We start from the raw sequence: 26,205 nt of genomic DNA on the forward strand, positions 1-26,205 counted from the left end.
AAAAAGGTATAGGTTGGGAATAACAGTTCTTTACTGAAATATTTATAAGACAAACAAAAACAGCATCAGCTATACGAAAGAAAAAAAAAAAAAACAGTGACAGAACAGAACGGAATTCAGTCCCAGTCCCTTTTTCAGTCACCGATGGCTCTCCGATGGACCAGGGCGGGCGGCTTCTTAGTCGCGGCTGCTGCAGGGGCAGGGGAGGGGGCGAGGTAGCTTCACCACCCCAGGTGGAAGAAAAGGGTGAGGAAGGAGCTCTGCTCACCGTGAGCGTCCCAGTTCCCAGTTGTTCAGAGGAAACAGCAAGCTTTAGCAGTCCAAATCCAAGAAGCCTGATCCCAACAGGAGAAACGGAACCTCTCTCCTCGAGTTCGGCCGGCGAGCTGTGTGGTTCTCCTACCCCCAGTGTCCTCTTACTTGCGGAACACAAAAGCAGGACTCCACCTTTCCCTAATAGGCCATCATTGCTTCAGCAGTCCTTTATCTCCAGCTCTTAACGGCTAATAGGAGAGCCATCCCGGCTAGCTTAACATAATAATGGAAAAAATTTCTAAACCTCGCCAACCCACAACAACACTCCTTGATGATACAGCCCCGTAGTCATCCTTCACTTGATTTTATCCAGGATGCCCATGTCCTTCTTTCACTGAGAAGCCTAGAGCTGGAATGACAGCTTCAGATGTGTCTCACATGTGACAGAGGGGAAGGGACACTACCCTCAACCTACCAACAGGCAATGTATTCCTAATGTAACCCAGGAGATCTCTGACTTTGCTATGAGGGTGCAGTGCTGGCTCATGGTCAAATAGGAAAACAAGATGTTTTCCTGCCAAGTTGCTTTTCACGATGTCTGCTCCAAGTTTTTAGAATTCAGAAAATTATCTTGTTTTTAGTGGTTTCACAGCAAACATTCAGCAGCAGCTTTGACGTTGGAAAGACACCAGATTTTCTCCATCATTCTGTGGCTTGAAAGCTCAGTATGTTTAATCTTTGCCAAAGGCTCACATATTACATAAACTCTGGGTATATCACATAATTTACTCTCTTGCAATGACATGGAATGCTTTTAAATGAAACACTTCTTACTGCTTGTGCTAGTTCAACAACCTTGTAAATTAAAAAGACTTATTAATTTTTCATCTGTATTTTTCAACTCCACTTTTAAAAATCTTGAAATGCAATTCTGTGAATGGTACTGGAGCTACGGATTCATTAGTCAAAATTTTCACCACAGACTCTTACTCGCAAATTTGCATCATAATATTATGTTTAGGTACTAACATCAGCTTTCTAAGGCTAAATGTAAACTAGTTCTAAGCCAGGAACACAAAAAATAAAAGAACCAAAAAAACACTGACCAATTTCAAAGCATAATGCCACCCAGCTTTGTTGATCTTATAAACTGCATAAAACAAAATTCAGCCTGTTTCATAAACCATATATTGAAGAAAAATTATTAAAAATTTTTTTAACTTTTTGCTCTTCTTGATGAAAGAAATTATGCAGTTATCTTGAAAACTTGTTACTACAAATGAGTATCCATTGATTGGACTCACATAGTAGAACTTTCTGCTCTCAGATTGCTACAATCGCTCTGTTATAATATATGTATCCTGAAATTGGCCAGTTATGTACTTTCCTATTTCCCTAGACTTCTGTTACCCTCAGCAACAAGATCTTAGATAAACCTTAAGTGCTCTCTGGAAGTATCCCTCTCTCTCTCTCTGAAAGAAATGGAAGTAACCAATAATCCTGATTTGATTCCTGCCTGATAAAACATTCTGTTTAAAAGCCTAACACTGAGTGTGACAAACTTTGGCCTTCAGACTTTTCTATACAGAAATTTATGCTTACCAAATCTAAATTCTGGAACAAAATTATTTCTGACTTGTCAGAGTAAAATTAAACAATACTTTGTTTTATATTTTCACATAAGTAACTAAAACTATTCTATGGATGCAAAAATTCTCCTCTATTTTAGTCAAGAAGTTTCTCCTCTACTTGTGTGTTCACTTGTCTCCATTTGTAGTAATGATTCCATGCTACTCCTGATCCTACTTACTAAAAATTTCATACTACAATTGATCCTTTTCTTGCCCACTTATTCTCTACAGCTTTTTCTTTGCAATACAGGCAGCAGACAGTCCCATTAATCCCAAGTCACTCTTCCATAGATTCCTTCCCCACCCATTTCCATGCTCCATCATCCACTTCCAAATTTCTTTCCAGGGACTTGGTACGAGGACTCATCCTACAGCTGTAGATACCACAGGTGTGCACCCCTTGTGCATCTTTTACTGTGAATTTGAACGATCTCTTTCTGTGAACTTCATTCTCATCTTTCCCAGCACATCTGTTGTTTGAGCACCATGACAAAGACCCACTGTCCACCTTTGGCCCATGGGATATCTTCAGAGTGCTTCTGCAGTTTATTTTCTAGTTTCCCTTCTACAAGAGATCAGAGAGAGAAAGTGTTTTTCTCTCCCCTTTTCCCTTTTCTTCCTCCAAATCTTACCTTTGAGTACAGTAATTTCACTAATACAAGCTGCACCATTTTGACCAAAATTTTGCTCCCACACCGGAAGTGCGGCTTATACTCAGGAGCGGCCAATATGAGAATAATTTTCTGACATTTTCCACCCCGGGAGTGCAAACCGAGTCAGTGCAAACTGCAAAGTCGAGTACCTGCCAGTAAAACCCTGCATTTACGTGGTTGTTACAAATTGGTTACTCTGTTGCACGGCGGGTGGAGCTGCTCCGTGCAGGCAGCACAGGAGGTGGGAAGGTGGGGCAGCTCTCTCCTACTGGCCCCGCGGTTCGGGGGGAGGCAGGGGGCTCTGTGCTGCTGGCCCCGCGGCTCGGAGGGCTCCTGTCCCCGTGTGCCGCCACCTCAGGAGCGGGGTGGCTCCATCCCCGCCTCCCACCGCCGCCGCGGGTGCCGGCAGGCTCTGGGCCCCCCCGTCATCGTGGGGCAGAGCCGGGCTGGGGGGAGAGAGCCCAGAGGCAGCGGTGGCCGGCCCCGAGCAGCCCCGCCGAGTAGCAGCGCTGAGCTGGGCCACCCAGCCCTGTCGGCAGCCCCGAGCCCTCACGGCCCGAGCTGAGCCAGTAAACCCCCCGTCCTGCCGCGATTCTGTTACTATTTGGCAACTTTGTTGCACGTGGGTCCTCCCTGCGAACGACAGAGAGGCTTATACTCAGGTGCGGCATATTTATGGACAAAGAACAAAATGTTTGCCAACACCCAGCGTTGCGGCTTATACTCAGTGTGGCTTGTATTCGTGAAATTAATGTACAGTAGTTTCACGAATACAAGCCGCACAGATTATAAGCCGCACTTCTGGTGCCTCGACAATGTTGCTGTCTTTGTCAATAGATAAGCCGCACCCCGAATATTAGCCGCACTTTCGTTCGTCGCGAGAATCCATGCGCAGCTTTCACAAATTGGCCAATTAGTAACAGGATCGCGGCATAGCGGGCTTTACTGGCTCGGGGTGGGGCCAGGAAGGCTCGGCCCGCTCATGGTTGCCGACGGGGCCGGCCAGGTGGTGCTGCAGCCACCGCCGGGCTCACTGGCCCCCCTCTCCCGTCAGCACCGCCTCGCTGCCGCGTTTGCTCGCCCTGCCGGCGGGCCAGCTGCCGCCGCCGCTGCGAGGCACGCCGGCCGCCCCGCCGCTGCGTTTAGTCGCCCTGCCGGCGGGCCAGCCACTGCCGCCGCTGGCAGGCATGCCGGCCGCCCCGCCGCTGCATTTAGTCACCCTGCAGGCGGGCCAGCCGCTGCCGCCGCTGTGAGGCACGCCGCCCGCCCCGCCGCTGCGTTTAGTCGCCCTGCCGGCGGGCCAGCCGCTGCCGCCGCTGGCAGGCATGCCGGCCGCCCTGCCGCTGCGTTTACGTACTCGCCCTGCCGGCGGGCCAGCCGCTGCCGCCGCTGGCAGGCATGCCGGCCGCCCCGCCGCTGCGTTTAGTCACCCTGCCGGCGGGCCAGCCGCTGCCGCCATGTGAGGCACGCCGGCCGCCCCGCGCCATGTTTACTTGCCCTGCCGGCAGGGCTGCCGCCACTGCCAGGCTCTGCTGGCGGGGCGGCCGCCGCCAGGCTCGCCGGCCGCCCCCTCCCGTCTGCACCGCCGCCGCGTTTGCTCGCCCTGGCCGGCACTGCAGGCCCCCGCACCGCTGGGCTCTCCCACGCTGCTGGCCCCGATTCTGCTGGGCTTCCCCCGCTGCCAGGCAGCCCCACCCGCCGGTCTTCCTGCTTCTGCCATGCTCCCCTGCACTGCTAGCCCCAGTTCTCCCGGGCTCCCCCGCCCTGCTGGCCCAGGCTCTGCCGCCCCCCCTGCCCCGCCCTGCTGGCCCAGGCTCTGCCGCCCACCCCCCGCACTGCTGGCCCCGCCTCTGCCAGGCTTTCCCACCTCAGCCGGGGCCAGCCGGGCTCCAGCTTGGCTTGGGGCTGCCGCGGGCTCTCACTTCCGTGTTGGTAGATTTTAGAATTTTGTTCATGTATTAGCCGCCCTCGAATATTAGCCGCACTTCCAGGTTTCCACCAAAATTTTGGTCAAATTGGTGCGGCTTGTATTCGTGAAATTACTGTAGTCTCTTCTGCTATCATAAATTCAGCAGTCATCTCTGGACTTTCTACTCCAAACTCAGCGACCAGGTTGTAACAATTTTTGGATGTGGAATGTTTTGATTTACCCATGATACTTTCATGGGATTTTTTTTTTTTAATTTATAATAATATCTGAGGTATCTAGCAGATATTAGGATCCCATTTTTAACTTAACATTTTACCTATGTGTAATAAGAGAAAATTTTGGCCCCACACAACAAGCAACTGAAATAGCTGAAGTACTGGAACTGCTTCTTAAAACAGAAAAATGTAGGATATAGGAATTATTAAGTGATGCATTTATGATGGGTTGTAGAAGAAAACAGTGTGCTTTACACATTTAAACTTGATATCTCAGGTTGAAATTCACCACAAAATCTTTTTCTAAGCTCTGTCTTCATATACCTTAATCTTAAATTCAAATTTTTTTTTTAATTTAAATTCTCAAAGTGTTGCTGAATGTTTAATGGATTCTAAGTAGGAAGGAATCTAGGAATCTCAATGTTAATTCTGCTTTCTTAGTAACAGAGGGATATGATCACTTATGATGTAAATATAGCGAATTTCACCAAAGCATGTTCTATCTAATGTGTACATAAGGACAGTAACACATGTAAGTGTGTATGAAGAACTAAAAGTGAAGAAAGTAATCAGGAAAACATCTGCAATATTAAGAGCAAATTATTCTATTTTCAAAGTCAAAACAACTACAGTAATTTCACGAATACAAGCCGCACCAATTTGACCAAAATTTTGGTGGAAACCCGGAAGTGCGGCCAATATTCCGGGGCGGCTAATACATTAACAAAATTCTAAAAGCTGCCAACATGGAAGTGAGAGCCCACGGCAGCCCCAAGCCAAGCTGGAGCCTGGCCGGCCCCGGCAGAGGTGGGAAAGCCTGGCAGAGGCGGGGCCAGCAGTGTGGGGGGCGGGCGGCAGAGCCTGAGCCAGCAGGGCGGGGCAGGGAGGGCGGCAGAGCCCGGGCCAGCAGGGCGGGGGAGCCCGGGAGAACTGGGGCTAGCAGTGCAGGGGAGCATGGCAGAAGCAGGAAGGCCGGCGGGTGGGGCTGCCTGGCAGCGGGGGAAGCCCAGTAGAATCGGGGCCAGCAGCGTGGGGGAGCCCGGCGGTGCGGGGGCCTGCAGTGCCGGTCAGGGCGAGGAAACGCGGCGGCGGTGCAGACGGGAGGGGGCGGCCGGCGAGCCTGGTGGCGGCAGCCCACCGGCAGGGCTAGTGAACGCGGCAGCGGGGCGAGTGAGGCGCGGCGCGAGTGAACGCGGCGCGAGCGAACGCGGCGCAGGGCGGGCGAGGCGTGGCACGGGGCGAGCGAGGCGTGGCGCGAGCGAACACAGCGCGAGCGAAAGCGGCGCGAGCGAACGCGGTGCGGGGCGAGCGAGGCGCGGCGCGAGCGAAAGCGGCGCGAGCAAACGCGGCGCGGGGCGAGCGAGGCGCGGCGCGGGGCGAGCGAGGCGCGGCGCGAGCAAAAGCGGCGCAGCGCGGGGTGAACGCGGCGCGGGGCGAGCGAACGTGACGCGGGGCAAGCGGCGAGCCCGGCGGCGGCGGCGGCGGCAGCCCTGCCAGCCGGGCGAGCGAATGTGGCAGCGGGGCGGTGCTGACGGGAGAGGGGGCCAGCGAGCCCGGCGGCAGCGGCAGCACCACCCGGCCTGCCCCGCCGAGCCGTGGCGCTGAGCTGGGCCACCCGGCCCCGTCGGCAACCATGAGCGGGCCGAGCCTGCCTGGCCCCGCCCCGAGCCAGTAAAGCCCGCTATGCCGCGATCCTGTTACTAATTGGCCAATTTGTGAAAGCTGCGCACGGATTCTCGCGACAAACGAAAGTGCGGCTAATATTCGGGGTGTGGCTTATCTATTGACAAATACAGCAACATTGTCGAGGCACCGGGGGTGCGGCTTATAATCCGTGCGGCTTGTATTCGTGAAACTACTGTAATTTCATGGAACATGGATTTATAGAGGATGAAGGATCTTTTACTGTCTTTTTTTCCAATAGTTTTCTTATGTAAGCAAGAATTCCTATATTAGGGAAGAGGCTGGTGCTGTTTTTCCTTTGTCTCCAGTACCCTGACATTTTGGAAGTCTCCTTGTTCCCACAGGGCTCCTGAGATTTAGAAATTTTGTGTTAGTATTTTGGGGATTTGTTTTGCCTGTTGCTGTTTTGCATGTTAGTAAGCTGTTAGTAAACTGCTATTTTTTACCATGTATCTACTAATATTTGTTCTTTATAGGTAGAAAGGGATTGGTTGAAATTAGGGGGAGGTAACTAATTTCAGAGTGTCCACATCTTCAAAAGAAAGGGAGCAAGACCAGAACAGATGTCTTGGTATCAGGAAAAAGAAACTCCTCCAACAAAAGTCAAAGCATAAGCTGCAGGAAACTACAAGTTGCAGAAAACCTTCTGGTTTTGTTGTCCCCAATGTCTAGTTAACATTACTGGCACTTTTTTGGATGAAACGTCTTAAAGTTTCAATCTGATTCACAAAACTAGAAAGATTAATTGAAATTTCTAAAATTAACTTATTGTCATTTTCAACACAAAACAAACTTCATATATATTTCATTACATCTGCACTGAGCATACAAATGCAAGTGTCTGCAATAATCACACATTTTAGTAAGTATTCTAAAAATGTAACTTTTATGCATGGCCTCTGGGATCAAGGCCAATTGTAGCTACAAGATGGTCTACACAGCTGCTACCATAACACATGAACTTGGAGAACGCCAAGATAAAGGGAAACAAATAGGAACCAGTCATAACACCCTCTTTTTTTAAATTAGTCTTCCATTTCAACTCCCCTGCATTGTTCTGCAACATCTTATGTCCTACAAATATAATCATAGAATTGCAGTATACCCTAATTTGGAAGGCACCCATCAGGATCATTCAAGTCCAACCCCTGGCCATGCACAGGACACCCCAAGAGCCACACCACATGTCTGACAGCAGTGTCCAAACACTTTTTCATCTCTGCTATGCTGGTGCTGTGACCACGTCCCTGGGGAGCCTGTTCAGCCACCATCCGGGTGAAAAACCCTTTTCTAATTTCCCACCTAAACCTCCCCTGACATCTTCAGGCCATTCATTTCCTTGGGTCCTGTCACTGCTCACCACAGAGCAGGGATCAGTGCCTGCCCCTCCTGTTCCCCTCACAAGGAAGTTGTGACTGCACTGAGGTCTCCCCTCAGTCTCCTCCAGGCTGAGCAGACCAAGCGACCTCAGCTGCTCCCCACACAGCTTCCCCCTCTAGGCCCTTCACCATCTTCATAGTCCATTCATATATGCTGCCCTGTGATGCACACACACAGACAGTTGCTCTCAAAGGAGATAAAATAATTCAGAAAAAATGCATTCCAACACTGAAAACATGTGTCAAAGTATTGGAGTGAAATATTGACATAACAGAAGAAATGTCAGAACAAAGCATCAAAGTAACAAAAAGTGTTATATGAGGCAATGCCTAGAAGAATCCTGACAAGCTGACAAGAAAATCTTGACTTCGTACGCATTTAGGTCAAAAAATAGTATGACAAAGGGCCAACAAGGAAGCTATGAGGCACAAAGATTTTTAACTCTGGAAAGCCACTGAGGTTTAAAAAGAAAGAAAGAAAGAAGCAAATCACTGATTTTCAACAAAAGAGAAAAACAAAATTGTTGTGAAGAAGGGTCAGAAGTATGTCATCAGGGCCTACAAAAAACTTTCAAAGCAAGTTATTTCAGTGTTCAGCGGAAATGGAAAGGAAAATTGAAGTTATGATCAAGTAGGCTACACAGATGGAACAACTCTGATGTGAGGCCAGGCTGGAACCAGTTGGATTCACAGAAGCACAGTGGGCTCCCTGCTCCTGCTTTTGTCTTTCCCTTTGCTAAGATGCACAAATGGAACTTAAGACTGGCATATGTAGTGATCAGTTTTGCGTGAAATATCAAGACAAAAGGAAGGAGCTCTTTATTTCCCTTGGAATGTCTTTCCTTCTGGATTTTTTTGCATTCAATTTTATGCTCACTGCAAACAAATACAACCTAGATGTGAGATTATATCCAGTAATTCTTAAACATATATTGACAGCATTGTGTGTATTACATCCAATACTAATCTTTACCCAAATATAGTCAAATTCAGCTCCTTGCCGCGTAGATCACTATAGCTGCCTGACTTTGCTGGTACTACAAAGAAAAGCTGATGGTTGGCTGACTTTCACTTAACTGGATATAACTCAGAAGTCAGAATTTTTATGAAGCAGCAGCTGTGGTAAACACCCCTCATCTGCAGTGAGACTCAAAGCTCTCAGCAAACATACGCTTTAAATGAAATTCAGCTCCTGCTGGAACAAAATTTCTTCACTACAAGATGAAGGGATGAGTTCAAAGTATTTTCAGTTGGCTCTTTACTGATCCAGATGAAAACCTAGACTGCTACTGAGCATCCAGCACCACCTTCAGAAACATTTTAAATGGAACACAAAAGTAATACTTTGAAAGGACTAGTTTGGCCTAACCTCACTTGCATGTAAGGCTTGATTAAAAGTACAGTCAAGGGTGATTTTGCTGCAGCTCACTCACAGGAGATGCCTGAGTACCACTTAGAAATCAAACATTAAAATATAACAAGATTCAAATGCTAGGTCCTGCAAATAAAATGTATTACAGAGACAGCTGACAACTGTTGTATTTATTTAAATATTCAGACTCCAAAGCAGAATTCTAGGCCCAACAGTGCCATCCAGGGGCAAGCTAATTACTGGTAAATGTCCAAAGAATTTCCTGAGAATGGAACTGCTTTTTTTTGTTTGTTTTTGGTTTTGGGGTTGGTGGGGTTTTTTTGGGGGGGTTTTTTGTTTGGTTTTTTGTTGTTGTTGCTGCTGTTGTTTGGTTGCTTTTGGGTTGTTTTTTTGGTTTGGGGGTGTTTTTTTAGTTTGTTACTTGTGGGGTTTTTGTGTGGGTTTTTTTATGGTTGGTTGGTTGGTTGGTTTTGGTTTTTCGTACAAACAAAACTTGGTTTGTTTAAAACGATTCCCCCAGATATTTTCAAGTATGACCTCATTTCTTTTGAATACTGTAGCAGATAAACAGGAATGTGGAAAAAACCCTTGATTCATTCTCTAGACATACTAAGCCTTGCTTACATGTAAGCAAGGGGTTTGCAAAAGTTTAGAGAGAAGAGCAATTTAAATCAACAAGTCCTTCTAGCAAAATGATGAGGAAAGTTCTGATGAAACTTTGCCAAAGTTTTCAGACTGAGACGTCACTTAGTCCAAACCACATGCTCACCCACACTTCACCACACCTATTTGAAATTAATGATGTATGTCAAATTTCACACGACCCAAGCTTCAGGACGTACAGTTTCTACACAATCCTAACTCTTCCTTTAGCACAAATGGAAGACTCAATCTGAAAACTGTAAAGAACTTTGAAACTGGAGGCTGGTTTATCATGGTGGGGATACAGCAAGCTCAGGAGGCACGGCAGCGGTCACAGCTTGCTCCTGTAACAAGAGGGGACAAGTAAGAACCCAAAAATATTTCTAAGATAATAAACTAGTCGTGAGGGCAGCGGCCGCTTCAGTTTAAGGATTAACAAGTGTACGTGTCCTACGGCTTTGGGCTCAGCCAGCCGGGTGCCGACGCCACCCCCGCTGCAAGGCAGCGCACAAGGCCGCGCCGCTTCCGCTTCCCGCTCGGCAGAGCCCAGCGCTTCAGGAACGGCCCGGGCACTTCCAGCGGGCCAGGCTCGGGATTCGCCCCCTGCCCCGCCGCTCATCACGTGCGACAGCCAGGAAAAAGCCCCAATGAAAGCGCTTTAACCCGTCTTTTGAGAGAGAGCTCCGGGGCGGGGCTGGGGCGGGAGTGGCCCCTCGGCGCCTGCGCGCGGTTTCGGTTCGTGCGGCGGCGGCGTGGGGAGCGCTCGGAGCGGGCCGGGTGCGGCGGTGCTTGCGGGGCCATGGCTCCCGTGCTGAACCTCAACAACGAGGTGAGATACTCGAGGCGCCGGTGGGAGCGGGCCGGGGGGGGCTGGGGCCGGGGTAAGGTCAGCGGCGGCGGGTTACCCTGCGAGCGAGCCGCCTCGGGACCGACGCTGCCCGCAGCCGGCGTGGCTGCCTGGAGCTCTAGGGAAGGCCCCAGGTGGATGCAGCCGTCCCTCGGCCTGGCGAACCGCATCCTGTCGTGCTGGAGCTCAGTTGTGACAAAAACAAACATCCCGTCGGCTGAAGTTAAGCTGCTTGTAGGTGGGTAGCCACGCGATTTCGACACGTGTGCCTCGCTGCGACATCCTGTCCCTGGGTGCTGCTCCATCGCGCCTACCCTGCTGTGTTCGTGTTCACATTGGGGTTTTACAGGTCATCTGGCGGACTCACTAAGGCCCCAGCTGCCTGTCTCCTGGATTGCAAAGACACTGCCCTAATTTCTTGAACATGGAGGGACTGAAAATGAAAAATTAATGGGTTACAGCTAACTCCTTGTTCTGTAAGAAGTTTGGTGTTTCATATTTATTTCAGGTTTTTTTTCTCTCTCTCTTTATGGCATGAATTCGGTTATGTGTGTTTCGCTTGTTTTGGTTACATACTTGCAACTCATTGTGCCCAATAAGCCTGTCACAGCTAAAGGAGCCTCTTTTTAGGTGTTGTACCAACAGCTTAGAATAGCTGGCAGTTCTGCTAAGCATGTGAGGTATGAGCACCTGCACTTGGCACTGTACACTTTCAGTATTCCTACATAATTAACAGCTCGATTGCAGTTACCAGCAAAACAAAAATTACTTTGTTTTAGGCATGTAGAAACTTGGAGAGGGGTGCAAAATAGTTTTCCTGGTCAAGAATTTAGTGAAGTGTAGCCTCTTCATCAGGAAGAATGTTTGATAGTACATAAAATTGAGGTAGTCTGTAGTTTTTGGTTCTTGCTGTTAACAGGTGTAAGGTCAGAATGAGTGATTTGACATTGAAATATACCTATAAATCACCAAGGAAAGAAGAGGGTGTTTCATCCCTTGTTGTAGTGTGGACTTCTTGTGATTGATGTTTCACCACAAAAACGCTAATATAACAAGGGATGAAAACAGAGGCATTATTTAACCGAGGAGTTCTTCAGAAAAAGAGTACAATAGGTTTCTGTACAAAAAATTGGAAGATTTCAGTAAGGTCACTGGGAATGTAATTTCATCTTATACTTCAAACATAACCTTCTCCTAAGAGGAAACCGAAAGTTCTGGAGGAGGTAGCTTTTACCAGTTTCTACAGAAAGTAAACACTGTAACAGTAGGTCCATCTGAGATGTAAGGTGGGGCAGAGACTGAAATACTGAATGCCATCTCTTCGAGAGGGACAGAATAGTGGTCTGGCTAAGAGCAGGATGGAGACCTAGCTTGAATAAATTATAAAGTTTTCCATTTCTGTGTGTATATCTTTTTGTAAGTGTCAGAGCTGTATTAACTAAAATCGGTGTTTAGTTATAAAATGTGAAATAAATTATTTTACCAATACCATGATATTTCTTATCTCCGTTAACAGATACCCTCTGTGTATTTGTTACAGAGGTGCCCTTGTAAAAAAGCATTTTAAGAGAAAAAAATCATATGTTCCTCTAATAAGAGATGAAATAGGGGAATTTTATTAGGACGATGTTTAAAGTAATAATTTTTTTAAAATGCATTCTATTAAATAATATTTCTTATGTATTCTTCCTATTTCCTAAGGAAAAGCAAATTACAAAGCAACTCTATTCTGTGCACCTTCAGCTTTTCGTAATCAGACAGTACTAGGGATTATGTGGGTTTTTCCTCATTAGGCCATATAAGTAGGAATGATGGTATTCCTTGCAGAGACAACTTTGTGACCCTTATATAGCTGGTAAACTTGTTTGCTGGATTTACAGGAGTCCAGTATCTGAAAGGGAGCCTACAGTAAGGCTGGAGAGAGACTTTTACGCATGTGGAGATAGTACAAGAGACAACAGCTATAAATTCAAAGAGAGTAGATTTAGATTAGATACTAGGGGGAAATTCTGTGCTGTGAGAGTGGTGAGACACTAGTGTGTGATGGCCTGTGATTATTTGGATGCCCTGTCTCTGGAGGTGTTTAAGGCCGTGTTAGATGCACTCTGGATGCGACCTGGTCCAGTGGGAGGTGTCCCTGCCCATTACAGCAAGCTTGAAACCAGGTTGTCTTTAAGGCCCCATTCAACCCAAACCATTCTTTGAAATTTTCTGATATTATATTTGCATATTTCTGGTTTCAATTCTAGCAAAAAAAGGCTTGTGCCATGTCCTTAAGAATCTTAAAGAATTCTAGGATGATGGATTTAAGTTTTTCTTACCAATTCATATTTTATTTACAGGAAGAACAAATATTCTTAAGATCAGTTTTTCTCAGTGATATAAATTGGCGCTTAAAGTTAATTGACCTTTATTTTAATTACTTACTGGTTTATGATTGATATTAGTAGCTAACAAATAGTTAACTTATAACAATAGTTATAAGTTATACTTGTTCTGTAGTGTCTACAGTAGTGTATATGTGCTTTGAAACTAGAGCACATTTAATTGCATGGTGATTGAATAATGATGATGAAGAAGAAAATCCTCCAGGGAATTGAGACAATTAGTGGGCTGTGATGCCTGTGTCCTTTCTGAGAGCTTTTGAACTCTGGCTAATTTCAGAGAAATTGGATAGGACTGGAGACCTCAAAAGTTGTTGGGCCTTGTGAGTTTTTAGATCATAATTTAGTTAAAGAATTGTAGCTCCATGGAACAATATTCTCCCAGCTGTTCTGATCTATAAAGAAAAAAGAACTAAAATGTTGTACTGTTTAGGTGACAGTATGAATGAGAGATTTAGAGTAACTGTATGATGTTAAGGACCTAGGGTGAAAAGAGGAAATTACAATTGTTGTGATGAGGTGAAATAAGATAGGAAATAATAAGAAACCAATCATAATCAATAATTCACAAATAATTAGTTTAGACTGATTTCATTTATCTTTCTTTTCATGAAAAGTTCTTTATAGCAATGTTAATGCTATAAGAAAACATCACACTATTTTCATGTTAACAAGTAGGACTTGTGCCAAAAGTATAAGAACATTTTCTTTTTTTTATCCAATTGAATATATACCTAGATAATAACAGAGAAAAAGCAAGGTCTTGGCAGAATCCACAGTCAGCAAGGTCCAGTGATCTTAGGAAGCCATCTTGCTGCTGGTAAATATGGTACAGTTTCAGTGTTTTTTCAGACTGCATGTCTGAAAAATTGAGATGGAAAAGGGTTAAGAAACACAACTTTTTTTGTAATTCGGGCATCGTATTACTGTATGGAATTGCTGCACTTTGATTACTATCCAAGGAAGAATTGTGTGGGGGAAGGAGAGAGGGTGGATGCAAAGAAAATAAAAAACGAAAAATTGGAGCAAAGTGAAACAGTGAAGGCTAGTGTTTTTAGGAAAGAAGAAAATGCAGTATTCTGACCATTTTTATACTCATTGCATTCATTGAAACTAAGGAAAACATAAGTCTTAGAATGAAATTTCAGTTTTACAGTTACATATTCACTGCATATGGTCTTACTTTTGGGGGTTTATCTGAATTAAGCCTAATTTTATTCTCCAATTGTACTTACTGTAACAAGCATGCAGGCTGAAGGAATCGTTTTAAAAACCTGTTGCTGTCTTGTTTCCTATTTTAAAAAGCTTTCTAAGAAATTTCAGGTGTCTTGCCACAGAATAGCTTTGAAAGTTAAGCTTTTCTGGAAACATTTGCTAGATGGCAGCACGTAATCGTCAACTACCATGGACAAGGGCAAGTTTAAAGGGGGATAGCTCATGTTTAGTGTGAAAAATTATCCTGTTGATCAGCAGTACACAAGAGTATGATACAGAAGCTATTGAATGGGAACCCTACAGATTTCTAGGGATTTTTTTCAGAACTTGTGCTTCTTAAATTATGTTGTTCGGTTTTTACAGTCATAATCTGCTATCAATATTATATTATTGCAACAAATACAACCTTATATATATACCCTCCTTTTTTTTTCTTTTATTTTTTTTTGAATGGTATTCTGTTTGCAGCTGCCTCAAGTAGCTATGCTGCAGAAAACTCATGAAGCTAATGAAATTATGTCTGTATACAGTGTTTAAAAAAATGTGTTCTGATGTGTACCTCCATGAATGCTGTAATGGCTAAAATTGGATATTAGTAAGGCATCATATTATATAAAGCAAATTCTTAGAGTTGAGCGTCGTTTCTGTCTGTGGCACGTGTGAAAAAAAATTTCCAAACTTGGTTGGATAATGAAATTTTGATATTAGGTGATTTTTTCTCCTAAGTTTGTAATAATTAATCACATGCGGCCAAAATAATTTTTTCTCTGTATTTAACAAAGCAACAAGTTTTAGATAATAAAAGCTGATGTCTGCATAAGGCTTGTCATCCACAACAGATGGATGACAACAAATTTTTTTTCCTAAAATCTAGGATCAAGATAAAATGAGAGAATGATGTGTATGCACATGTATTTTTTAGCCTGCCAAGCAAAGTGCAGAATTAAAATTTTTATGTAGGGAGCTTAGTAAGGAAGCTCAAGGTGATCAATTCCTTTCATAGTGTTTTGGGTCGCAGCACTTTGTATTAATACTCTACTGGCACCACTCAGCTCTTCTGTTCTTCAGCTTTAGGGCTGACATCCTGGCCTCAGATTTAGCTGGGCAGCAGTTTAGGTAATGGCACATGTAGAAAGCAGTCTGGACATGTGAATTAAGAATTTATGTTGGTGTATGGCAAAGTAAAGTATGAGTTGCTGATAATGAAAAAAATCAGAAGCCATGAGGAGTAACCTTAGGGAGAAGGACTGACATACAGTCTCTGGAAGTCCGAAACTGCAGTCTTGAGTTTTAGCTGTAGTTTAGTGATTATATAGAACTGTATATGTAATTATAGAATCTTCTATCACAGAAGTAAGTGTATATTTGGCAATGCTTATGTAAAGAATGAGTTGTCTTGGTGTAGCAAGGGTAGGTGTTGGAAAGGTAGGAAAGATTAGGGAGGTGGAAATTTGAGTGGGTCCTTCATTCTTCCTGAAACTAAATTGATTTCTGTAACCAAGAACTACCTCATGATTTTTGTAAGGTGCAATAAATGTGAAAGATCTGAGTATTTACCCATGGTAGTCCTTAGTGTATTATTATGTATTTCTAGTTTTTATGCAGTATGTCTGGCATCCTTGCATAAATATTTTTGAATTGATAATAAAATTAACTTAAAGTTTTTTAGTCTTTGAATGGTCACCATTTTTGCAAGAAGCATTCTGTACAAAGAGAGTTTAAGACTTCACTCTGGTATTTATTTGCAGTTACTTAAGATCTTCCTTATTTTCAGTGTTCTTCAGCATATTTATGACTAGCTTGTCACTCAGACGTGATGTACCTCTCTAAGAGATACGGTTATCCCTTTAGGATGACAAATTGGACATACAATTTAAAATCTTATTTATTCAAGTGTGGTTTTTTACACACATTTATTCTATAAAAACCAAGAGAGTTTTTAACATTGAAGTGCTTTTCATATAAGGCTTTTTGTGGAGAATTGCTTTGCAGTTCAGACAGATGACACCTGCCCCTGAAGAGGTGTGATTCTCCAACCATGGTTTTGAAAGCATCTGGACTTGCTGCTTCTCAATGGGGCTTCTCACTCACCCATTCTAACCACATGGTCTTGCCTCATTCTTCTGTGATTATGAGAAGTTTGTTGCTAGAGTAGTTTTCTACTACAGATTGATGGTGGCAGCATCTCACAAGTGAGTGGGAGCAGGATCTGAGATGAGTGGGATGGGCACAGACGTGGAGAGATGAACTATACCACCACAGTAACTGAGCTGATTTGGTTGGCTGATAGAGTTGTGCTGTTTATCATCTTGCATGTTTCTCTTTAAGTAGTGGTTTTCTGTGAAATTAACATAGGATTTGGGGAGGGTATTGAACCAGCAAAACCTAAAATAGTGTGATACATAATGTGCAGTTATGTTGTCTGGCATGTTTGTTACAGAAGTTAACTAGTGGTCAAGGTTGAAGGCAGGAGAATTAGAGAGTTCAAAGGGGATGCCAAAGGCACCCATTTATTTGTCTAACCTTGATAGCTTTACGTAATGAGTTCATGTGAGAGTAGTTAAAAATCAGCTTTAAAGAAGAACCTTAAAATTTCAGTGGTGTCTAGGTATACAGGTGCCTAGGATACTCTGTGCTCAGAATTGAAGCTGTGACTGGATATTGGAGCTGCCAAGATTGTGCCAACTTTATGACAAGATTATGACAAACGGACAATTTATGATCTTAAATACTTCCTTGAACCTGGTCATACAGTCTCTTACATGTCACTACATTTATATTTATTTTTTAGGGAAACGTGGCTAAAGGGGAAAAAATGGTCTCTTATCTGTTGCAAAAGAACAAGTTGCACTTCGGTAATAAGTAAAGGAAAATGTAATATTTGAATTGTATTTCCAATGGTAATTAAGAAATTAACACTTGGGCCTTTGTGGGCTTTCTTTAAAAATGCTTTTCACTATTGTGGGCAAGTTGATGTGAGCATTCAGGTTTTTAGTGTATTAGATCCAAAGATCCAAATGACTTCTGTTACCTGAGGTATGTTGTGATATTTTAAAGTGTATTACTAAACCTTCCTTATAGTGATGAAAAAGAATCCTAGATTAAAACTTTCAAAATAACACTGGGAGTGCTGCAGACACTACTGTGTCTGCACCGTTGTACAGATACTATTCGGAATACTGGGCAGCTAGTCCAGTGCAGTGATCCAGCATCTCATTGGAATAAAGTAGTTACCCCCCAAAGACTTATTTTTACACTATCTGCTGAACTGTGTGGTAATCGAGGAATCCCTTGGGGCAATTTGATACTTGTGTCTGCTCTCTTTGCCTAACGGGGGAAGTGAGACTTGAGGTGAGGCATCTGACCAGTTACCTGGTATTGGACTGAGCTCTGAAATGTCTTACTGCTCATAACTCAAAATACAATCTTGTCCTTTAAGGCATGAAGCTCTCTGATGGCGGAAAAATTTTAGTTTAATGGCTTACTTGTTATAAAACTTTCCAGTAATTGAGAAAGCTGATGTATAGGTTTCCTCAGTGTGAAGTGAGTTGAATCCTGTGAATCTCAATGACCAGCAGAGTGCACTAATCACAAATATTAACAAATACTGTTTCTGGGCTACTGTCTGGCAAAGAAGGGTGATTTTATGGAGTGAGGGGAGCCTGCTCATGTATTTCTCCAGTGGGAGCATTTCCGTAGGAAAAGTCCTTGACTGTGCTCCAAGGGCTGCTTATCCAGCAATTAGCATAAAATACATGAGCTCTCTGAAAGGAAAAACTGGAACTCAGAACTCTTCACTCCTGAGAAAATACTTTTTGTTGGTCTGTAGATATGTTCTCTTTTGCTATTTTCTCTGTGGTTTATGAGCTGTATTTCATCCAGCACCTATACAGTATGCTGGCCAAGCCATTTTCTTGAAGTAGAGGTATTTACCCTAGACTCCTACACTAGGTTTTTCAGTTCTGTTAAGTGCCCCAGCATCTAGACTGTTCCTCAGATGGTGGAGGACACCAGTTTTCATACTCTTCTGAGCTATCTGCTAATATGGTTCATATATATCACAGAGTCTCTGTCCCTTGATCAACTGAAACTGGCTTGAAGTTCATCTGTGTCCACTTCAGAATTATTCTTAAGGTTGAGTGGCTAGCTCTTGGATACTTTTGAAGAAGTATGGGTGTCTAGGATGCTTTGTGGTCAAATTGAAGCTGTAGATGACTATTGGCACTGCCAAAATCTGTGTATCCCTGGCTTGCACATGATCTTAAATACTTCCTTCACGTTCTCTTAAATGTCACTAAAGTCAGTCGTCTTGGAAAGGCATGTAAACAAGTTATGAGAACTGAGAAAAGATAAATTTCTGCACGATTCAAAACTAAATAGCTAATCTTTTCCATCAGTTCATTTCTTAGTATACTGGCAAATCACTACGTTTATTCTGTATATTACAAGTCTATGCAAAGTTGGAAAGCAAACACGGCTTTCTTTTTAAGCTCTGGAATACTTGGCAGCAGTTATTTTAGTTCTGTGGAAATGCATGTAAAAATTCTTGCATTAGTTGTGTTACTAATAAATAATTGTAGGCAGAACAGTTTCTTGAAGAAGAACATTGTGCTACATAGGGCTTGATTTCTGCTTGAAACAGTTCAAGTGTTAAATTGCTGACATTCTTTTACAGACCATGTAAATGTCCTAAGGAAAAAGTCTTTTGAAAGCTTATGAAATTTCCAAACTTATACTCTGTGAGATAAAATTCTGAGGAATTGTGGCTTTTTTTTTCCCTAGGAACTGTTCCAGCAGCTGTTTCTAAAGTTTCTGGAGTTGCCACATCATCAGTTTTACTAATATTAGCAGCAAATTCTGATCTCCTTGCTCCTCACAGAGATTTTTTTCAGCAGATTACTGAAGCAATTAACCATGGCTAACAACGCAGTATTTTTTACTTTGGACAGTATTGTATACAGCTGTTATCAGACTACTGTACTTGAGGACAGTAATGAAAACTTTTTCTTAGCTCAAGTGGTTTATATAAAGTGTGTGTGGTAGGCCACGTAGGCTAGTAAGATGCTCTCATAAAACAAAAACATCTGTGGTTCCTTGGTGTGGTAGTGTGCAATAATGAAAAAAACATGCAAACGGTCATGGGAAACTTAGTAACTTTTACTTTAAAGGAACTATGTGGTACTTGCAGTACACAGTGTAGTTTTTTTATTAAATGTAATTTATGACTATATATGCCTGAGTAAAACACAATTTTAAAATGGTTCTGTTACAGTAAATGTGCGTAATTGCTTACTGCTGTCCTTGCAGAGGTCTTTCATCAGCCTTTACATTGCTGGTGTGGAACTTGTTACTAAATGAAGAAGGGAGCAAGGCTGAAATGCGTGTAGAAGGGAAGATGTGGTGTTAGACTTTTTCGTAATAGAATTTGGAGGTTTGGGGGAGGAGATGTTCCTAGAAGGAGAATAGTAGTCAATTGTGAATTCATTGCAAATTGCTCATTGGTATGCAATGTTAAAATTCTTAACAGAGAGGTAAGGTGGCCAACTAAATTCAGTGACTCTTGAATGTCTTTCAAGTCATATAAAGTAAAGGGATTTAAAATTCTTGTACTGATTTTATATGAAAAGATTACCGTTATGTTATTTCCTTTGGAAAGAAGGGTTACAATGATACCTGTTTATTCTTATGGCATTTAATACCAAATGGCACTGTGCATAAAAATGAAGCTGAGGCAGATTGCTCTCTTCAGGTAGCTGGAAGGAGATTGTCCTGCTCCAGGTTGTGAGGTGGGGATTGGTCTCTTTTCCCAGGTAACAGGACAAGAGGAAATGGCATCAAGTATTGCCAGATTGTCTCTTAAGGAATATTTCTTCAACTAAAGGGTTGTCAAGCACTGCAACAGGATGCTCATGGTAGTGGTTGAGTCATCATTCCTGGAAGCATTTAAAGATGTGTGGGTGTGGCACTTAGGGACCTGGTTCAGTGGTTGGCTTGACCGTGTTTGGTTGATGGTTGGGCTTTATCGTCTTAAAGGTGTTTTTCAGTGAAAATGATTCTGTGGATGCTCTTTGCTGTTTTATGAGAAAACATGAAGTTGTGCACAGGTATGATAATGCAGGAAGAGATAAGTGGATAAAAGCTGTTTGCACAAGAACTTGGTAAGAACTGTTCTGAAGAGAAGGTGGTTCAGAGGAATGAATGGTGGATTTCATTCAGAGGCAGGTGTCACTGAGGAAATGCTGCAGAGGTTGTGAATAGTACAGGGGAGCATACCTGATCAGATAGGAATTCCGAATAGTATAAAACAAAAGGGCATTTAAGGTGATTGCTTGCTTGTGTGGGGGAGGTGAGAGGAAGGGAAGAGGGAAGGAAGGAGCTTGTAAGTACAGTAATTTCATTTTGGTCTGAACCCGGAAGTGCACCTTATACCCCGAAGTGCCTTATATATGGACAAAGTTCAGAAATTTGCCAATCTGGAAGTGCGAGCCTGCAGCAGCACCGAGCCGAGCACAACTGGCCCCGAGTGGGGCCAGGGCTGCCCCCCGCAGCAGCCCCAAGAGGGGCTAGGGCCAACCGCCCTGAGCCAAGCCAGTAAACCCCATGATCCTGAGAGTCTGTTACTAATTTGTTACTTTGTTGCACGTGGATCCTCACTGCAAAAAAAAAGTGCACGTTATACACCGGTGCGCCTTATATATGGACAAAATTTGGAAATTTACCAACACCCGGAAGTGCGCCTTATACTCCAGTGTGCATTATACTCCAGTGCACCTTATACTCATGAAACTACTGTATTTAAATATTAGAACAGACAAAAATGATGGGTGGGTGATGAGTTGTGTTGAACAAGATGAAATGAGGAGAGCTTTTAAGGACGGGAAGGGGGAAGTCAGTTTGGTAAGAAAACGCTAGAGACTGAAGAAGGTAGCAAGCTTCAGAAGAAGAATATCTTCCAACAGAGCCAGCACTTGGTGTGGAAGAGCAGTTATCAATGGCTAGACAATGAATGTACCACTGGCCAGACAGGTGAGAGTACAGTAATTTCACGAATACAAGCCGCACAGACTATAAGCCGCATCTCTGGGTGTTGGCAAACATTTCGTTCTTTGTCCATAAATAAGCCACACCTGAGTATAAGCCGCTCTGTCGTTCACAGTGAGGACCTGCGTGCAACAAAGTTGCCAATTAGTAACAGAACCGCGGCAGGGTGGGGTTTACTGGCTTGGCTCGGGCTGTGCAGGCTCGGCCCGCTCGGGGCTGCTGACGGGGCCAGGTGGCCCAGCCCGGCACTGCCGCTCTGGGGGGCCACTCGGGGCCGGCCGCCGCCTCTGGGCTCGCTCGCCCTGGCCCGTTGCTGCCCCGTGGTGGCAGGCAGGGACGGAGCCCCCCTCGCTCACACAGCGGCGGAGGCGGGCGGGGACAGAGCCCCCGCCTCCTCCCCGGGCCGCGGCGATGGCGGCGCGGGGCCCCCCCGTCTCTCCCTCGGGCTGCGGCAGAGGAGGGAAGGAGGGAGCTCTCCTGCCTGTCTCCCCGCCCCCCGTGCTGCCTGCAGGGAGCCAGGCTGCACCCATGGCGCAACAGAGTAACAATTTGTAACAATCGCGAAATGTCGGCTTTTACCGGCAGGTGCTCAGCTCGGCACCCTGGCTGGCACTTCTGAGGTTGTAAATGTCAGAAAATTATTCGCATATTAGCCGCTCCTGAGTATAAGCCGCATTTCCAGTGTGGGAGCAAAATTTTAGTCAAAATGGTGCGGCTTGTATTCGTGAAATTACTGTACTTGTTCTGTCACAACAAAGATGGTTTTGCAAGAACCTTTAAACATCACTCCAAGTTGTTAGTAAGTAATACTGGGATAACTGTGTACAAATCTCTTGTAGATTTGGCATTTTGGCAGCTAAATGCGAACAACTTGTGGAAAGGTATTTAAATTAATGAATAGATGTCAAACATCTGGCAGGGATATTTTAAGTGCTTTATTCCTTCTGCTTTTCATACTTGTCCTTTTCCCCAGTTTCTGTTGATGTCATGAAGAAACTTCTAGGAAGAATGCAGATAATTAGATTATTAGATTTTAGGGGCTTTTTTTTAAACACTGACTTTCCCATGTGTTTTGTGTTTATGAAAAATTCTCATCATTAAATAGTTTTGTTTTTTTTAAACTCATCTGAGGGAATAAGAAACACTAACTGGGGTAGCAAGGTGATTTTCCATTCCCACTAGCAAGAATTCTTCCCATCCTTCTGAAAATACTGAAGAGTAGTTTGTATGGTACTGCCACTTAATTTTTTTTTGTGTAAATCTATATCAATTGACTAAGAGAAAGTTCTCACAAAAAATACAAGTTATAGAGACATAATAATGGAAAGCACTTTGAGGGATGAGCAGTTTTTCTGTGGGAAGTAGGATAGTATTTCAGAGTTTATCAGGCCAATAATGCTGTGGCATGTTTAAAGCCAGTGGAAGTTTACCTCACATTCTGGTGATGTTCATAGTCTTTGGCTGAATACTCATCCTGTTTGGAAGTGTAAGTCAGAAAGATCTGTGATGCAAATTTGAATTTCCCTTATAGGAGGTTTTTATCAGAGTGTGTTTCCTGAGGCCATGTCTTTTGCTGGTCCCTGGCATACCCTAGGTCTGAACAGGGTTAGTGCTTGTACTCACTGGATGCATTTTAATACTTACTTTTTATAAGCATTTCAGACGTCTGTGCTAGGGGCACCATAAGACAGATGAAAAGTTGGACTTGTTAGTCTATTAGTAAAAGGAACCTCAAACTTCTTAAAATAATTTTAGGGTTGGTAGCATTTTTTTAATAGGACTGTTTTTTTAAGAAGGCAAAAGTATCAAATACTTTGAAAGTCATAAACCACAAACACATCTTTTCTGTTCCTTCCCTATTTTCTTGTTCTCTTTTCTTTTTTTAATGAAGGATTTTTTCTTCTAAAAGTGTGGATACTAAATCCTTATTATTTGTTTCTAATAGCTTTTTTTCCAGTGATAAGAAGAAAGAAGTTACTTCTCTTACCACAGTAAAATCAGTTACTTTCATAATGCAAGCTAAATGTACATTTATGGTCAATCTAAAATTGAGGGGTTTTTTTTATTTTTCAGATTTAGGAAGAAATGGAAGATTATTTAGTAGGTATTCCTCCAACTTCATTGCTCCTCTCCTGGTGCTGTTTTGTTTCATTTAATGAACTTAAAACCATTTTTCCTTAATTATTCCTTCATGCTGTATATTACTATATAATAATAACAACTATATAGACTATATAGTGACATTGAAGTATAAATTTTGAAATGGATGAGTCTTACAAAATGAGTGCTTGTATTGAATGGCATAATAATAGTAATAATAATGCATTTCCTGGTAATATTAACATACAAATAATATTTGTCAAATATTGCAATGCTGATGTTAGTTCACAACTCCTACATGGCTGCCGGTTTTCACAAAACGTGTAGGAGCTCTAGCATGTGATGATGTGTCAACCTTGATTTCAGTTTAATAAGCCCAAGAGTTACCAGAGATGGATACTGACAGGCAAACTTTGCTGACAAACCTAATTTTCTCAGAAACCAGGCTAACAAATATGATTTCAGATTACACAGTTTTGATGTTCTGCTCTTTCAGAATAGCTGAAGAAAGTTTCAACATAGTAGCACTCAAGACTTGGAGGTTTTTTGTGGTGATTTAGGAGGCCATACTACTGTTTATATTAGCACCTCAATCCCAAGCCAAAGCAGTCACACCACCAAACACAGCTCCAAATTGATACTGGAATCACTGAGGTTGAATTTCTGTATTTGTTATGGGGAAAGGTTCTTACCCAATTTTGAAACAATTTTCTTTTCATGATGGCAGTTTTACTCTACAGGTTTGTGTCATGTTTGTGACCTATATAATTAATGCAAAAAATTACACAGATTGTTTGTGAGTCATTGTAGTCAAGCTGTCACAATTCAGATTTAGCAAGTAATGTAGAGATTCATAATGTTACCTTGTGATCAGTGCTCTTTTCCAGCTGCTTTTTAGAGGTTCACCATTTGAAGAGGGGTAAAAGACCCCAGTGCACTTACTATTTATTCACATGTGTTCACCCTCATAATTCTTATGTTACTATTGCAGCTTCTGATGTTGCTCTCTTTCTGTAAAGTCAAAGCTTAAGGAGGCATGAAGTTCACATGTGACTTCTTAGCTAGAGCTGTGGTCTAATTAAGAAGTCTTAGACATCAAAGTCCATTGATTTGAGCTTGTCTGTATTGCATGCCTTGATCACATCCTCCTTCAACATTCCATGGAAATATTTTTAGCAGAATGATAGGTGGGGGTTTTCAAACTTCTATTCAGCTGATCAATTAAATACAGAGTTAGAAATTACCTTCAGATAGTCCTCTGTTTTGGAAAACAAGTTCTACTTCCATGTGGTTACATAAGCAATGATACTTATATGTAATATAGCATCATGAGGCTAGTTTATTAGAGTTATTTCTTATCTGGACGTTTACAACTGCTGATGTGTATTTAGGATTCAGAAATGTGTCTAGCCATCTCATGATCCTGGTTTGGACTTGAATGCTTTTTGAAGTACTGCATGGAGTCTGACTCCATCCAGTGAGACACTGACTTTGAAGCAGTAAATCCATTAAATTTGGTCTTTGGCAATGATCAAGTAATTCTAGGCTAGCCTTACTCCCTCCCATCTTAGATACTTGGAATTGCTTTTCAAAACCTTTTCTAGCATTTCTGAGTACTCACTGTGGTTTCCACTTGGAGAAATTGTGCTAGAAATGACAACTGTTCTCCATGCAGGAGGAAATAGAGTGCTATAGTGAATAAAGAAACCCATATTTCAGTGCTTCAATTGGGAAGGTACAAAGAAAGCAGTGTAGGAGACTCTGGAGGAAGAGTTTGACAGTAACTCACAAGGGGTGTGTGCATTTTTTCCTGTGAAGAAGGTGGAAATTTGCCCAAGTGGGCGGTGTGCTTTTTTTCATTCATCTTTAGCAAACCCCTTGGGAAACCTGACAGAGGCCTGAGAAGCTGCAGGTGTTTTCCTTTCGGTATGCTCCAGCTAGCAGTGGCATTTCTGCCTGCTTTGGGCAGCAGGGTGCAATAAAGAATTTAGCTCATGTTTCAAGAATTTTTGTATTTTCTGATAGTTGTATTGGGATAGAATTGAATCCACTTGATTCAGGTCTGTTCTCATGTAGCTGCCAATGGCAAAGGCAAGATTAACAACGTGTTAATGGCACAAACTGCCTGAAAAACTGTGTTCCTTAGCATGGTCTAAGTTATTGTAGTCTGATTTGTTGTGGTCCATCTCTCTCTTCTGTATGTTCTTACTTTGCTCTTTTGTACTGGAACTACCTAACCATTTAGGTGGCCGTAAGGGAAAACAGTTCAGGAAACTGATCTGGCTGAAAAATCATGTTGTTTTGGTTTTTTAATATATTATTTTTTGCAGTATATATTTGTATAAAAATGTTCCAGAACTGAACACTGATACTCTGCACAGACGTGTTTATCTTGTTTCTTGCTGCCTTTGCCACCCTATTTATATATTATGTTTTTATAATGCAAATGTATGAATCTGTATTAAGTCTTTCTGCCTATTTCATGTATATAAAATACATACTGTAATACAGGGGTTCCTTTTGTAAAAAAAGAAAAAAGGCATTTGGCAATTGCTAACTTTTCCTAAGAATCTAAAAATCATTAGATCTTTCAAACTGGCATTCCAGATAATAGAGAGAAATATTTGTAATGAAGTTCCAGAAACATTTTTTCGCTTAGATTATTCACTCAAAAGATTATGTACTATTGTTAGTTCTGGCTAATGTGTGATCCAACTGCAGGTGTTTCAAATTTTAAAACTCTGTGTTGCCAAATGACACCAAAAATTAACACTGAGAATACTCTGTTGCCATGGTAATTTCTTGGTTAGAAGACTGCCTAGCAACTATAAAGTGAAACCAATGCTTTTGATGTGCCC

General features: G+C 43.0%; 1 protein-coding gene across 1 annotated transcript in view; it reads left to right on the forward strand.

Moving 5' to 3' along the window:
• Positions 1–10,270: 10,270 nt before the first annotated feature.
• The window catches only part of SRFBP1 (serum response factor binding protein 1), a 73,681-nt gene continuing 57,746 nt past the window's right edge, over positions 10,271–26,205 (forward strand). Inside the window, exon 1 of the mRNA XM_033084733.2 lies at positions 10,271–10,589. Coding sequence (XP_032940624.1) covers positions 10,560–10,589 — 30 coding nt within the window. The 5' untranslated portion in view covers positions 10,271–10,559. The remainder of the gene's footprint in view (positions 10,590–26,205) is intronic.

Source organism: Catharus ustulatus, chromosome Z (genome assembly GCF_009819885.2).
Source record: "Catharus ustulatus isolate bCatUst1 chromosome Z, bCatUst1.pri.v2, whole genome shotgun sequence".
Lineage (NCBI taxonomy): Eukaryota > Metazoa > Chordata > Aves > Passeriformes > Turdidae > Catharus > Catharus ustulatus.